This window comes from Myodes glareolus, chromosome 15 (assembly GCF_982192425.1).
Source record: "Myodes glareolus chromosome 15, mMyoGla1.1, whole genome shotgun sequence".
Lineage (NCBI taxonomy): Eukaryota > Metazoa > Chordata > Mammalia > Rodentia > Cricetidae > Myodes > Myodes glareolus.
This window is the reverse complement of record NC_142040.1, coordinates 6569578-6583475: the sequence shown is the minus strand read 5'-3', so window position 1 is coordinate 6583475 and position 13898 is coordinate 6569578. Positions and strand designations below refer to the sequence as shown.

General features: G+C 41.0%; 1 protein-coding gene across 7 annotated transcripts in view; it reads right to left on the bottom strand.

Annotated features, from left to right (window-relative positions):
- Positions 1–13898, bottom strand: part of Arb2a (ARB2 cotranscriptional regulator A) — a 415675-nt gene that overhangs the window by 41360 nt on the left and 360417 nt on the right. The window contains exon 10 of one of the 7 annotated variants that reach the window (XM_085676905.2): positions 3276–4454. The exons of the other annotated variants lie outside the window; for them this stretch is intronic. Coding sequence (XP_085533031.1) covers positions 4417–4454 — 38 coding nt within the window. The 3' untranslated portion in view covers positions 3276–4416. Of the gene's footprint in view, positions 1–3275; positions 4455–13898 lie in introns of those variants that run through there. 7 annotated transcript variants of the gene reach the window in all.

Here is a 13898-nt window from a genome sequence, read left to right as displayed (position 1 = left end):
CCTGCTCACTGATGCCAGTAAATGTGTACTGAGTTCTTGAGTTCTCACCATATGCAAAACACAGCAACAGGGGTTTTAGTAATAATGGTCCAGAAATATGAGTCTAGCCTTTTTCTCCAAGTGTAAGCGTCCCCCCGATGTTAACCTAACTTCTTGTTTTGTGATACTAAAAACTTCTTATTCTTCTTTCCAAACCACCTTAAGTTTCCTCTTGCCTGACTATAATTCCACAAAAATAGTGTAGGGTTTTGAAGATAGTAGATTTTCAATAAATATGTATGAACTGAAGGAAGAGAACACAGCAGTCTGACATCTAATGTAGATAAAAAAAGAGGCTATGTCCCGCTCTCAGACATCTCTATTGTAAACCCTGCACATTAATCAACACAGTGCCTATCAACACAGTGTCGGACATATACCAGATATTTGAACATTAATCAAAAATATGCAAATAATTTTATAGAAAACATTTATTTAGCACTCACCATGCTTTCAAAGTTTCATTAAATTGTGGTAGTTTGAATGATATAGGGCCCCCATAGACTCACATTTGAATGTTTAGTCCCTAGAGGGTGAAACAGTTTTGGGAAGGATTAGAAGGTGTAGCCTTGTTGGAGGAAGTGTGTCCTTGGAGGTAGGTTTTGAGGTCTCAAAAGTCCATTCCCGGCCCGGTACCCCCTCTCTCTCTGCACTGAAATGGCAGATCAGGAGTTAAATCCTCAGCTACTGCTCCAGTGGCACGCCTGCCTGCCTGCCTGCCTGCCTGCCTGCCTGATGCCATGCTCCCCACCATGATGATCACAGACTCACCCTCTGAAACTGTAAGTGAGCACCCAGTTAGACACCTTCTTTTATAAGTTGCCTTGGTCATGGTATCTTTTTACAACAATAGAAAAGTAACTAAGACATCTATATCTATATCTGTCTGTGCAGGAACACAAATGCCATGGCATATATGTGGAGGTCAGAAGAAAACTCTAAGGAGTCTATTCTCTGTTGCCAGAGTGGGATCTGAGGATTAAAATCAGGTTACCAGGCCTGCACATAAGCATCTTTACCCACTGAGAAATGTCACAGATACTCAATATTCTTTATGTGGAATTTCCATAATATGTGTTAGTATTACTATCATTTTAGATATGGTATAATCTAGTTTACAGGAATTAGGTAACTAAGTTACTCAGATAGTGACTTGTGGAGGTAGGAATTTAGCCTAGTTATCTTGACTGCAACCCATTACAAGGAGTGTTAAATTCCAGAGAAATGGCAGACACCACATGCTCTCTACCTTGGATGATGTGATGAGCAAACATGAGTGTGGAGACACCTTTATGCAGAAGGTGAACTTGATGTGGCTTTTAGAAGAAAGTAGGAGCCAGAGGGGACATGGACACCACAAGAAAACCTACAAACTCACCTGGGCTCACAGACACTGAACAACCTGGGAGTCTGCATAGGACTGACCCAGGCCCTCTGCATATATGTTAAAGTTGCATAGACTGGTCCTCTTGGGGGGCTCCTAACAGTAGGAAAAGAGGCTGTCTCGGACTCTTTTACTGGCTTTTGAGACCATACTCCTCATATGGCTTTAATATATGGGGAGGCACTCGGTCTTAAAGCTATTTGCCATGTTTTGTTGATATCCATGGGACACCTGCCCTCTTCTGAACAGAAATGGAGGAGTGAATTGGGGGAAGGGAACAGGGTAGGTGGAGGAGACTGGGAGGAGAGGAGGGAGGGAAAACTGCCACTGGGATGCAAAATAAATAAATGAATGAATGAATGAAATAGGAAGAAAGCAGGAATAGTTAAGCAGTGAGGGAACAATCAAGTAAGTGAAGAAAGGAACAGCCAGCACTGTTCTCAACTAGTGTGGGCAGGGAGGGCTCCTGCACAGAAGCAGATCCTATTAGGTTGGCAGGGGCAAGATACAAAGGTCACGAACTTTGGGTTTCAATTCTTTAGGTAGAAGAGGGAATATAAAATATTTTTTATAAACAGAAAGGCACGAAAAACTGTTTTCTACAGAGCTATGCAGGATGTAACAGCGAAGGAGAGATTGTAGACAGGGAGCCCAAAGAGGAAAAGGTGAAGGCCAGTGGGGTCAAGCTAGTGGCACTGGGAATAAAGAAGTTACAAGTCAAAGGGAGAGGAAGCAGGCACAGAACAGATGGTTGTCATGCTGGACAGGTGCTAGTCAAACTATCTTTTGTAGCATACTGATATTATCACTAACAGCAGTAGGAATATTTTAATAAAATAGAAATAATCCCTATAGAAAATGAACCAGGCTCACAGCAGAGGGCAGAACGATGAGTAAGACAAAGGATGCTCTTGTTTTTCAGGCTTAAGAGTTTGTGAGACAAGAAAGCAGCTCTGGCTATGATAACATCTCTGTTAGCAATACAGAGATAATATGATAGAGCTACAGAGCATACAGGGACATAAGACAGGAGCATACACACAGTAGAACTTGAGACTTCTTTGAGAAAAATCACAGTTAAATAAAAGTAGTAGTTGGGAACCCTGAACCAGAAATAACAGGTTGAGAGGCAGGTGTCAGTCTCAATGCTTTCTCAACACTAGCTCCTTCTAGGGAAGCTACATTGCTGCCAGACCTACTTCAGGACAGAAAGGGGTGAACCCCACTCATGGCTGAATGAACCAGGGACAGGGACTGGGTTGATACAGCCAATTCTGGCCTGTTACAAATGGTCTTCATAAAATGGATGAAAACAAACTATTTTCTAAGAATTCGAATAGAAGAAACTAAGAAATATTTGGGGCATTAAAGATGAATGATCATGAGTGAAGTTAGAGATACCCAGAGATCCATGCTTTGCCAGAAACTCCTGCAGAACAGAAAAAGAACTAAGAAAGCAAAAGGTGAGCAAAACTCAAGAAAGTACCATGTGTTCCATGAGCAGAAGAGCTTTCTTTGGTAGAGTACTATTAACAAGATGATGACTATACCCATGGCAACTCAGGCTTTCTTCACATTAGAGCAACAGTAGAAGGTCTAAATGGTTTCAATTGCAACTTCAATGCAGAATCCAGGCTTTAGCACTTTCTGCAAGAATTCTTTAGGAGAAAAATTACACATTCACAGTGAGATATAAGAGTTGAGCTGGCTGTGCACATTTCTATTCTTTTTAGGGAAAAAGACTCAATTAAAACAGGTCATCCCATATTGGATAAAAGTAAACTAAAAAAAAGAGACTGTATTGAGTTCAGCTACCAGGGTAAATAAATTACTACACACAGAAACAAATCTGTTCACTACTTTTAAATGTCTTTAATTGTCATAATTATAGCAAGCTTATCTCAACACAGATGTATGGGATACAGTCTTAGGAAAATTGCCACAATTGTTGATACTTACACTCAAATGTTATATTTGTATGTTATATACCAGATACATACAGACAAAATATATTTAAATACACCTACACACCTAACTAAATGTCTTTAGTAAGATACCAATTATACCAACAGAGCAAGCCAATAAACAGACCTGACAAATTAAACCAATAGACAGAATGATGTGACCTCTTCGCATTTCTTTGCATGTCTGAGCAGCGCTGAGATGATGATTCCCTTGTCACCCTGCTGCTTCCTCCTGTAACTTGTTAGTGCTGATCATTAGATAGACGGCAGCAAGTCTGCTCCTCAATAACTTCATCTCCTCCGTGTGTGTGTGTGTGTGTGTGTGTGTGTGTGTGTGTGTGTGTATGTGTGTGTGTGTCCATGACAGTGGAGGTTGGAAGTCAAACTCAGGTGTTGTTGTTCTGCAGGAACTCTACTTAATTTTTGGGAAAGGGTCTTTTATTGGGACCTGAGGATTATTGATGAAGCTAGGCTAGCTGGCCAGAGAACCCCAGGATTCTACCTGTCTTTACCCACCCAGTGCTGGGATTACAAACAAATGCCATCACGATCTCCTCCAGCTGAGATTACAAGCAAACGCCACCATACTTTGCTTTTTATATATATACTGGGGATCAAATTCAGGTAACTGTGCCTTTGTGACAATCACTTAACTGAGTCAGTGAGCCATCTTCACAGCCTGGTAAGTTCTGTTTCATGTTTTACCACACTGTTTGTACAGTTCCTACAACAATCCTGGAGAAGGTAATTTATAAGGATGAATCTATTCCTCTGGATGCAGTCATTACGTTCAGGTTTGTGGTGAGGGCTATATGTTTACAAAAACAATCAATGCTGTATCTTCACAAGCGATGACATGGAGGAAGAGGGATGCACTTCCATCAGTGCCTTTCATAAAGCATCTGACCTTACACACCAGGGCTTTACTCTCATGAGTCAATCACTCCGCCTGTTGTCTTACTTTTTAATATAGCCCCTGGCAACACCTGACTTTGGAGGGTAAGCCTTTAAGTCAACCTATACTGTCTGTCAGCCAATTGCTTTTATTTTCCACAACTGCTCTCCTCCTAGAAGCAAAAATATAAAAATTAAAGTCAGTCACCAGGCAAGACTTCCAGTGGAAGGACTGAGACACCTACCCAGCCACATAACCATCGACCTAGTTTGTTCTGCCTATGGGATGTGCTGGGTTAAGGGTAGTAAAGAAATCGTGTAATACCACTTTTGGGTATATAGCCAAAGAATGCTCAGTCGTGCCACAAGGACATGTGCTCAACTATGTTCACAGCAGCATTGTTTATCATAGCCCGAAACTGGATACAACCTAAATGACCCTCGACCGAAGAATGAATAAGGAAAATGTGGTACATCTACACAATGGAGTACTACACAGCAGAAAAAAATAATGACTTCTTCAATTTTGCAGGAAAATGGACGGAGCTAGAAAACATTATTTTGAGTGACGTAACCCAGACACAAAAAGACAATTATCAGTCACATGTACTCACTCATAGGTGGTTTTTAAACATAAAGCAAAGAAAGCCAGCCTACAGACCACAATCCCAGAGAACTTAGACAACAATGCGGACACTAAGAGAGATTTACATAGATCTAATCTACATGGGAAGTAGAAAAAGACAAAATCTCCTGAGTAAATTGGGAGCATGGGGACTTTCGGGGAGGCTTGAAAGGGAAAGGGGAGAGGCAGGGAGGGGAGCAGAGAAAAAATATAGAGCTCAATAATTATCAATTAAAAAAAGGAGAAAAAAATTACAATTAGCTATAATAACTAGAGAACTAATGTAATCTATTAGAACAATACAGGCCACTATTTCCTCTTGACCACATGGGTGACTTCCACAGAACACAAGTTGAGTCACAATGACAGATTTTGTGGCATGTTTGCTATGTAATTTCCTCGTGGTTCTCAGGTACTGTTTCTTATCCCGAAACAGCACTTATAGCTATCTTGATAAATAAATACGTCACTAATATAGGAGCAAAAGTCCCCAGCTCATGTGGGCAACAATCAGGTTTAAAAAAATAAAGTACAATGTATAGAAAAGAGAAGACAAACTGGAGACCGGATATGGATGGCACAAGGATAAAGATATTAGTGTGAACATCCAGAAAACCCAAAGCAGCTTTAACTTTCAGAACGGTGGGACCAAGAACACAGTGCTCGATGACCACAGAAGCATTTTCCATGTTAGAGTTTATTGTACACAGAAAACTGCAAATAAATAATGATAAGCCTTCATAGCATGTCTGATAATCCGTGACAATAATTCCACCACTGTCATTGTGGCCACCGGAGAAACCTGCCTGTCCTGTGCCTTGACCCATGCAGCCCTTTATCTGCATGTGTACTCTCCACAGGCCATGCAATAAAGGCCAAATGACAATTTACACATGAATCGACTGTCTCTGCAGCACAGGCACCAGAAGCATCTCTTTTCTCTGGACAGAGAGCAAGGCAGCCAGACCCCAAGCTTGTCTCACTAGAAATCACACATGTGAAACAGTGATTTGCTGGGAAATGGCAGGTCAGAAAAGGGAAGCTGTGGCGAGGGCCGATAAAATGGTAGCCACAAAGGACTAGATGAGTATTTACAGTGAAAACAGGCCTGGCAACAACAACGAGTCTTTATCCAACTCCAAACAGGTAGTGTCAGACAAACTGAACCGGAGATACAATCCTGATAGAAGATCACACAAGATACCCAGGCAGGCCCTTTGAAGACTTCAGCCTTGCTGCTCACACATGCAAGCCCACACAAGCTTTTTTTTCCCCGGAAGGTATTCAGAACACACAGGCATTTCACACAAATGGCACCTGGAGGAAACTGCCTGCTTTGATGATGAGAAATCAGTCCTGACTGTTAAAACTAAACATGTTTGTTCTTAAGAAACAGGGCACACCTCTCACACTTGGAGAGGGAGAATGGATGAGCTACTTTTTTTTTTTCAAAACCAGAGCTGCTTGGTAATTAGTTAAGCATTAAACATTTATCAAAATATGACAATACATACAGTTGTAGTCATTCTTAGAGGACAAGGAAGCTGGCTCATTTCACAAAAGGAGACCCATTACTAACTTAATATTAAGACACCATTCCACTGCAGACTCCGACCCAGTGACAGGTAACCAAGTCAGTAAAATTAACATTTGTCCTTTCTTAAGGCTCCACAGCCACATGTAGGCCACGTTTCCCCACCTCATGACACATCTGTTTCTTACTCGACTGGCAGTCCCTGGTTGCCTTCCCATTTCTTCAAAACTCACCAGAAACTTCTGCCACAAAGCCCGAATTTCGGTGTAGTAAGTAGACATACAAAACTGTTGGTAAGAACTGCTATGTATATGGACTCCCAACATTCAACAACAGACCATGATCTTAAAAATAAATTTTATTCATGAGTTGTAAATATAAGAAATGTATAATTTGTGGTTCATAAAAGGAAATTGTGAATTTTTATTCATTTGGAGTCCAGAGCGGAATCTGTAAATTCCAGATCACAATTCAGACTGAAGAAAAGCCAAAACTAAGAGTTACAGGATTTAAGTCTTAGCAGTTCTTGGTGATGAGTTGTATACATCAGAACTCTGGCAGTAAGCAGGTTTCTGTACGCTTGATTATTTCTGTGTATTTCTATATGATGAGTTTTCTCTTTCCGCTGCTCCTCTTGCCCCTCCTGACCGTTTTAACTTCCCCTCTTTAAACTGTAGCCTACTCCACCTCAGTGTCTTCCCCAGCATTATTCAGCCACTGTTCAGTTTAGTAGTTTTAGAAATCAGAATTAGCATTTTCCTTTAGCTGCAAGGTCCTAATCACAGGACTCTTACTTGCTACTCTGCACACCCACAATACCTTGCATTACCAGGATCCTGCTAGCCATCAGAATAGCTTTGCACATGACCTTTGCCCTTCTTTTTTTAAATTGATTTTTATTGAGCTCTACATTTTTCTCTGCTCCCCTCCCTGCCTCTCCCTTTCCCTCCAACCCTCCCCCAAGGTCCCCATGCTCCCAATTTACTCAGGAGAGCTTGTCTTTTTCTACTTCCCATGTAGATTAGATCTATATAAGTCTTTCTTGGTGTCCTCATTGTTGTCTAGGTTCTCTGGGATTGTGATTTGTGGGTTGATTTTCTTTTCTTTATGTTTAAAAACCACTTATGAGTGAGTATAAATGATAATTGTCTTTCTGTGTCTGGGTTACATCACTCAAAATGATGCTTTCTAGCTCCATCCATTTTCCTGCAAAATTCAAGATGTCATTATTTTTTTCTGCTGTGTAGTACTCCATTGTGCAGATGTACCACAGTTTCCTTACCAATTCTTCGGTTGAGGATCATTTAGGTTGTTTCCAGGTTCTGGTTAAAACAAACAATGCTGCTATGAACATAGTTGAGCACATGTCCTTGTGGCACGATTAAAGCATTGTTTGGATGACCTCTGTCCTTCTTAAGAATTCCTTTTTGAAGGTCAAGCCATTATTTAGCTCAGAATATTTATTACATTATTAAGGAAATTAATAATTTGAATTTATATCCTAGTTTTTGTAGCTTTCATTGTGACTCTTTTCACTGTTGGAGAAGACAGCCTGAGAGCTGCTCAGTGACCTCAGAGGGAGCAGTCTGAATGGCAACAGACGGGTAAGAACACCTTATGATGTCATACTTACTTTCAGCAACTGTGATAGTAGCAATCTCTAAATTTCTTCTTACACTTTTGTTTCTTTTTCCATTGTTAAGGAAACACTTGTCTTAAAGGCAATATAAAAATACTGTATTGAGGCCAGAGAAGCAGCATAGAGGGCTAAGTGCCATCCTCACAAGCCTGGTAACCCAAGTCTGATGCTCTGAACCTATGCCCGAGAGTTGTACTCTGGCTCCATGTGCCCCCTTCCCCAACTAGTGCCAAATTAGCATACAGTGTGTTGATTTAATACCACTGTGCTCGTCAGGTTTATGGCTTATATCAGCAAAATGGGTTCTATAGTTTACATGTGCAAGAAAATTAAGAGAAGCAGGGCAGAGAACTTTGAAAAGCCAGACAAAAGGAAATGCAAATGTGTCCATTCAGACTAATGAATCTACGATTACATTTCATCATTTTATTTTCAGCAATGGCGAGGAACAATAGCAAGAGCACACAAACTTAGAGCTCCCCTAATGTATTTTCTTCTGTGTGTGATCTTCTCTTGTAGCACACTTCCGTAAGAGCAGCCACTCAGCAAAGCCCTTGCTCACTCACTCCCTCTCCTCACTGCTCACTGGACCATGAGAGCAAGAATAGTGAAGGGATAGCTTTACCAGAGTCAACACACAGTGCAGACAGTGCAGGTTTTCCCTCAGGTATGTTGACTGCTACGGGGATGCTCATAAACACAAGCTCATAATTACACGGAAGTCTGAGATCCTTAAATGTTCTCATAATAATTTTGGAACCTTTTAGAGTACCTAAGTTAAGCAGAAGGGGCTGTGCTTTAAATGTCATTCCAACATATATTTTTGAAGTAAAGTACTAAACATCCATTTCTAATTTTTTCTGAGTACAGCTATATTTCTCACCACACAGAGAATGAAAATGAAGACAGAGATGCCAAAGCAGGTAACTTTGTTCCTTTGATTTGTGAACAAATGAGTAAAACACAACACCAACACCAACACCAACAACACACATACACACACATTCTGCCTCTGAGAGAGGGAACAGAATAAGCAAGGGTTTTGTTTTCAGGCGATTACAACATGAAAATGGCACACTGCTGCCACGGGAGTGGAAGGATGCAACTGACATGTGGGAAGAGGTCTTCATGCACATCAATCAAGTATTATGGGTACTTTTTTTTTTAAATCACATTTGAATTGGGTGGACTAGAGAAAACCCATTTTCAAAGGGATACTTAGTCGTTTAAAAAAGTGTCTTGGACAGAGTTCAATTTGTAAGGCAATATTAGTTAAGAACTACTTCTGCTTTTTCTGTTTTGTTTGTTTTTTTGAGACAGGGTTTCTCTGTGGGACAGTCCTGATTGTCCTGGAACTCACTCTGTAGACAAGGCTGGCCTCAAGCTCACAGAGACCCACCTGCCTCTGCCTCCCGACTGCTGGGATTAATGGCACGCACCACCACTGCTTGGCCTGTTTTTTAAACTTACTGATAGATCTATGAGTGTGTTACCTGGGAGTGTGAGTGTATACCACATGCACACCTGGTACAGTGCTGCATCCCTTGTTATTGGGGTTATAGACAATCGTGAGCTGGAAGGCAAACCTGGCCCCTCTGTGGGAGCAACAAAGAATAATCACTGAATCATTTCTTCATATTAAGTTATAATTCATAATGATGTGTTATTAAAATATAGGAAACACTCAAAAGGATTTCAGTTCATGCTCATCACCAAGTAGGGCTACCACAAAACTCCATTGCAGTGGACAAATGGATGCTGGGCACTCTTCCGTGAAGCGTGCACTGGTCAGGTGTGGTAGACTCGATGGAGCTCACAGCCCAAGGTAGTCAGTGATCACGCATGGTGGCAGACCTGTACATTCTAGTCAAATTAACTTCTAGGTCATCTGAGAAGCTTCATGTGCAGATAATGAGACCACGGAAAAGCCAGACATCTGTTACTTTTTCTTTTTAACCACAATTTTTTTTCTGGCCTTCAGACAATATTAATTTTTATTATTTAAATTTTTATTTTTTTGAGAATTTCAAACATATAGTACTATTTTTTTTTATCATTTCCACCTACCCCCTCTTTCTCTCAGCTCCTCGTGTGTGCCCTCCCCAACTCTCTCAAATTCAGGACTTCTTCACACACACACACACTCACTCACACACACATTGTTGCTATTTAGTACATGTGCTTAGAGCTGGTTTTCTTAAGTAGAGTTTTAAGGAGCATCCCGACCTACTAAACATTTCCCTGTGATTTCCTCTCACAGCAAGTTTCCCCTAAGACAACCTTATCTCAGGAATGACACCATCCAGATGATGAAGCCAAACATCAAGGATTTGTTCCTCATTCCCCCCATCACCCGCCTGGGTTGCTTGGATACAGAAGGTGGCCAGCTGCTGACACTCTCGCTCTCTTACCACGTGGTACAAAATGGACTTTTCTGCAGGTCTCTTTTGCCAGATTGTGCCTCCTTGGTCTATGTGCACCTGGGTCCATCTCTATCTTCTGTTTCTGGCACTAAATAGCTCTTTCCACGTCTACCTACAGTGACTCTGGGGCTCCTCAAGGCTGAGATAGCCCAGTAGAAACCTCTGAGGGCAAATGAAACACACACAGTAGAACTCAGGTCACAGAATACATGTGTCACTTCTGCTTAGAAATGTCTGGCTTTTTTTTTTTTTTGAGACAGGGAGGGTCTCACTATGTAGCTCTGACTGTCTGGGAACTCACTGTGTAAATAAGGCTGGCCTTGAACTCACAGAGGGCTACTTGCCTCTGCCTCCAGAGAACACCACACCCAGCTCAGCATTATGGTTTTGATGTGTGAAGTACAGAGTGAAGATAAAACCCACAGGTAAAGAGTCATTTTGGATGATAAAGCGTGCTGGTGCCTGGCTGGTTCTGATGCAGAGGACGGGAGACTGCTGGCCATAAGAGAGGCCTGGTCTGAACTGACACCGTTCTCAGCAGCTGACCAACAGCGTCTCAGCAGCAGCCGGGTGCATCCCCAGACTGCATCATTTAGAGCAGGAGAAGGACTTATAGGAACCTTGTGGATATTTACTACTTGTTTTCAGAATTTAAAAAAGTAGCATCTCAAACAAACAAAACAAAACAACAACAAAAACAAAAAACAAACAAAAAACTTTTTATACCAAGGAGGAGGCTCAGAACCCGGAACAGATACAGACTCATTCTTTTTTTCCCCTAAATCTCTACAGTAGTTAACTGGTCATTGAATAGACCAGAACTGAGTGCCGACTTTAACTTGAGAATACGAGTTTCCTCTCATATGCCCCAGAATACCGTGGGTAAGAGTGAACGTAGAAGCTAAGATAAGGAGGGGTGCTTATTCATCTAAGTGGGGGGCTGAGGAGGAGCAGTGCGGGAGGCTTGCTCAAGCTCGGCTCATCTCACCACAGACCCACTTCCACAGAAGGGTCTCAGTCATGGAAAGGCTTATCTTCAAATATAAGGACAACGTTTTCCTATATTATATCAGCTTTCAATTTTTTATATACACAATCAAATCAAATCATTTTGTTCATTAATACCAACATACACAAAACACCATTTGTCTACAGTCAAAGGAATGATATACAACACTTAAGTGTAATATTCTTAAGTGTAATACTATAAACGTTTTCAAACTTAATAGAATGTTTCATATTTTCTTACAGCTTTGTTATGTTCTCTTAGTTTATAATTAGGAAAAATATGTATCGCCAGAAGAAGATGTATTTTAAGTGTCAGGCAATTTTAGATGAAATACTTTAAGGTGGAATGTCTTTAGCAGTGCTCCTCACCGACACTGATGTCTTTGGCAGTGCTCCTCACCGACACTGATGGTTTGAGCAGTGCTCCTCACCGACACTGATGTCTTTAGCAGTGCTCCTCACCGACACTGATGTCTTTAGCAGTGCTCCTCACCGACACTGATGGTTTGAGCAGTGCTCCTCACCGACTCTGATGTTTTTAGCAGTGCTCCTCACCGACTCTGATGTCTTTAGCAGTGCTCCTCACCGACACTGATGTCTTTAGCAGTGCTCCTCACTGACACTGATGGTTTGAGCAGTGCTCCTCACCGACACTGATGTCTTTAGCAGTGCTCCCCACTGACTCTGAGTTTGTTTTGGGGTACAAAATATAAAACTATTTGCTCAAGATATTTTGTGGTCTGCATAAAATATTTAAAATGCCTCATTTCCAAGAGATCTTGTGGGAGTTCATGACAGTTGTGTTATTTCTTTTTCTTTCTTTAAGCAGTACTATTGTGTCTCATTAGCACTGATCATTTACTCATGGCAGAGTGAACTTCTTGAGAGGAGAGAAAAGTAGACCAGCTTCCTTCCCTGCAGAAAAGAAGCAACTGGGAGACGGTAGAAACAGGGACTTTCAAACCACAAATAGCCTAAAGTGGTTTGCTCGCATGCACATGTGGCCCACACAATTTCCTTCAGTCAAATCCAGAAGCCTCGGCTCGGAGCACTCTCCAGGTGCCACCGCAGGTTTGTCATTAGCTCCTATTTACGGACTCTGTCTAGTAAAAGAGACAAATTACTCCAAGTGGGGGTAAATGTGATTAAGTGAGCCCTCTGAAGATAGGAGAGTACAGAGACAGGGGTCATTACAACAAATGACCTCTCTTTGCTCAGGATCATATTTTGATGTAGTGTAACTGAAAACACAGTAAAGCAAGAATAACTTGTCCCGCCCCACACAAGGAGACATGAATTCCTTGACTGTAAAACAAACAAACAAAAATCCCATAACTTTTCATGTCTTTAGTGTTTTAATAGCATACCAATGGTGTCAAAATGCTTTCAGACTACACCAAGACCAATATTTGAGAAATTGTTTATCTTCAGGAGTCTAATTGGAAACAAGAGACAGTATAATCAGGTCTAGAATATCAGTGGATGCCAAGTTCATCTGACTCAAATGAAGTTGAAATTTATAAAGTTTCAATTAAAACATCCACACTCTTTCTTGCACCTGATTGTAGCCCCATATGGCAAGGTCAACCCTTGCGGTGAACAAACAGTTCAGTTGCCTCCAGTGTAGCTGTTATCTTCCTCAACAAGAGGAGACATTTGGCACAGCCTAAAGCTGGGGCATGAACCCTGGCTAAGCTTAAGACATTTATCTGACAGCATCAGCTGACACTCCACAAACACATTTGCTCTCCGCGACCTCCAAGCATTTGTGATTAATCAAAAATGTATCTTGGATCTTGAGAACAAGCTACAACGAGGCACACACAAAAAAAGAATATGCTCTCAATCTTGCTTATCGACTCAAGAGGTATATTGAATTTAGAAATAGCAAATAGAATAAAATGATCAATATGTTCTCACTTTTCCATGGAAGAGCAAACTTTATCCCTCAAGCAAAAGACATTGATCATGTAAATGCTTCAGAACCACTTTAAAGCTAGAGCATGCAAAATGCACACTGTGTGTAGGGTAGGGGAGGGGCTACCAAAGAGAGGCTTTTGCTGTAAGTTACAAAAATGTATAGCTTGGAGTTGCACAGTATTATGTCCATAATGTGTTGTTCTTAAAAACAAACAAACAAAGAAAAAATGCCTGTTCAAGTTAAAAACCTCTTTTGGCTTTGTGCTGCCAAATGTTCTTAATAAAACATTATAAAGGAAACTTTAAAACTTAATGAAGGCACATTATTTGTGCAGAGAGAACTCCCTGCCTTGATTTAAATGAGCGCTGCTATAACATATCCCTCATGCACTGTTTACAATTTATAATTCATAATTTATGTCTCTCGGTTCAAACTTACTATTTTCTACAGTCATCTGCTAAGCAATA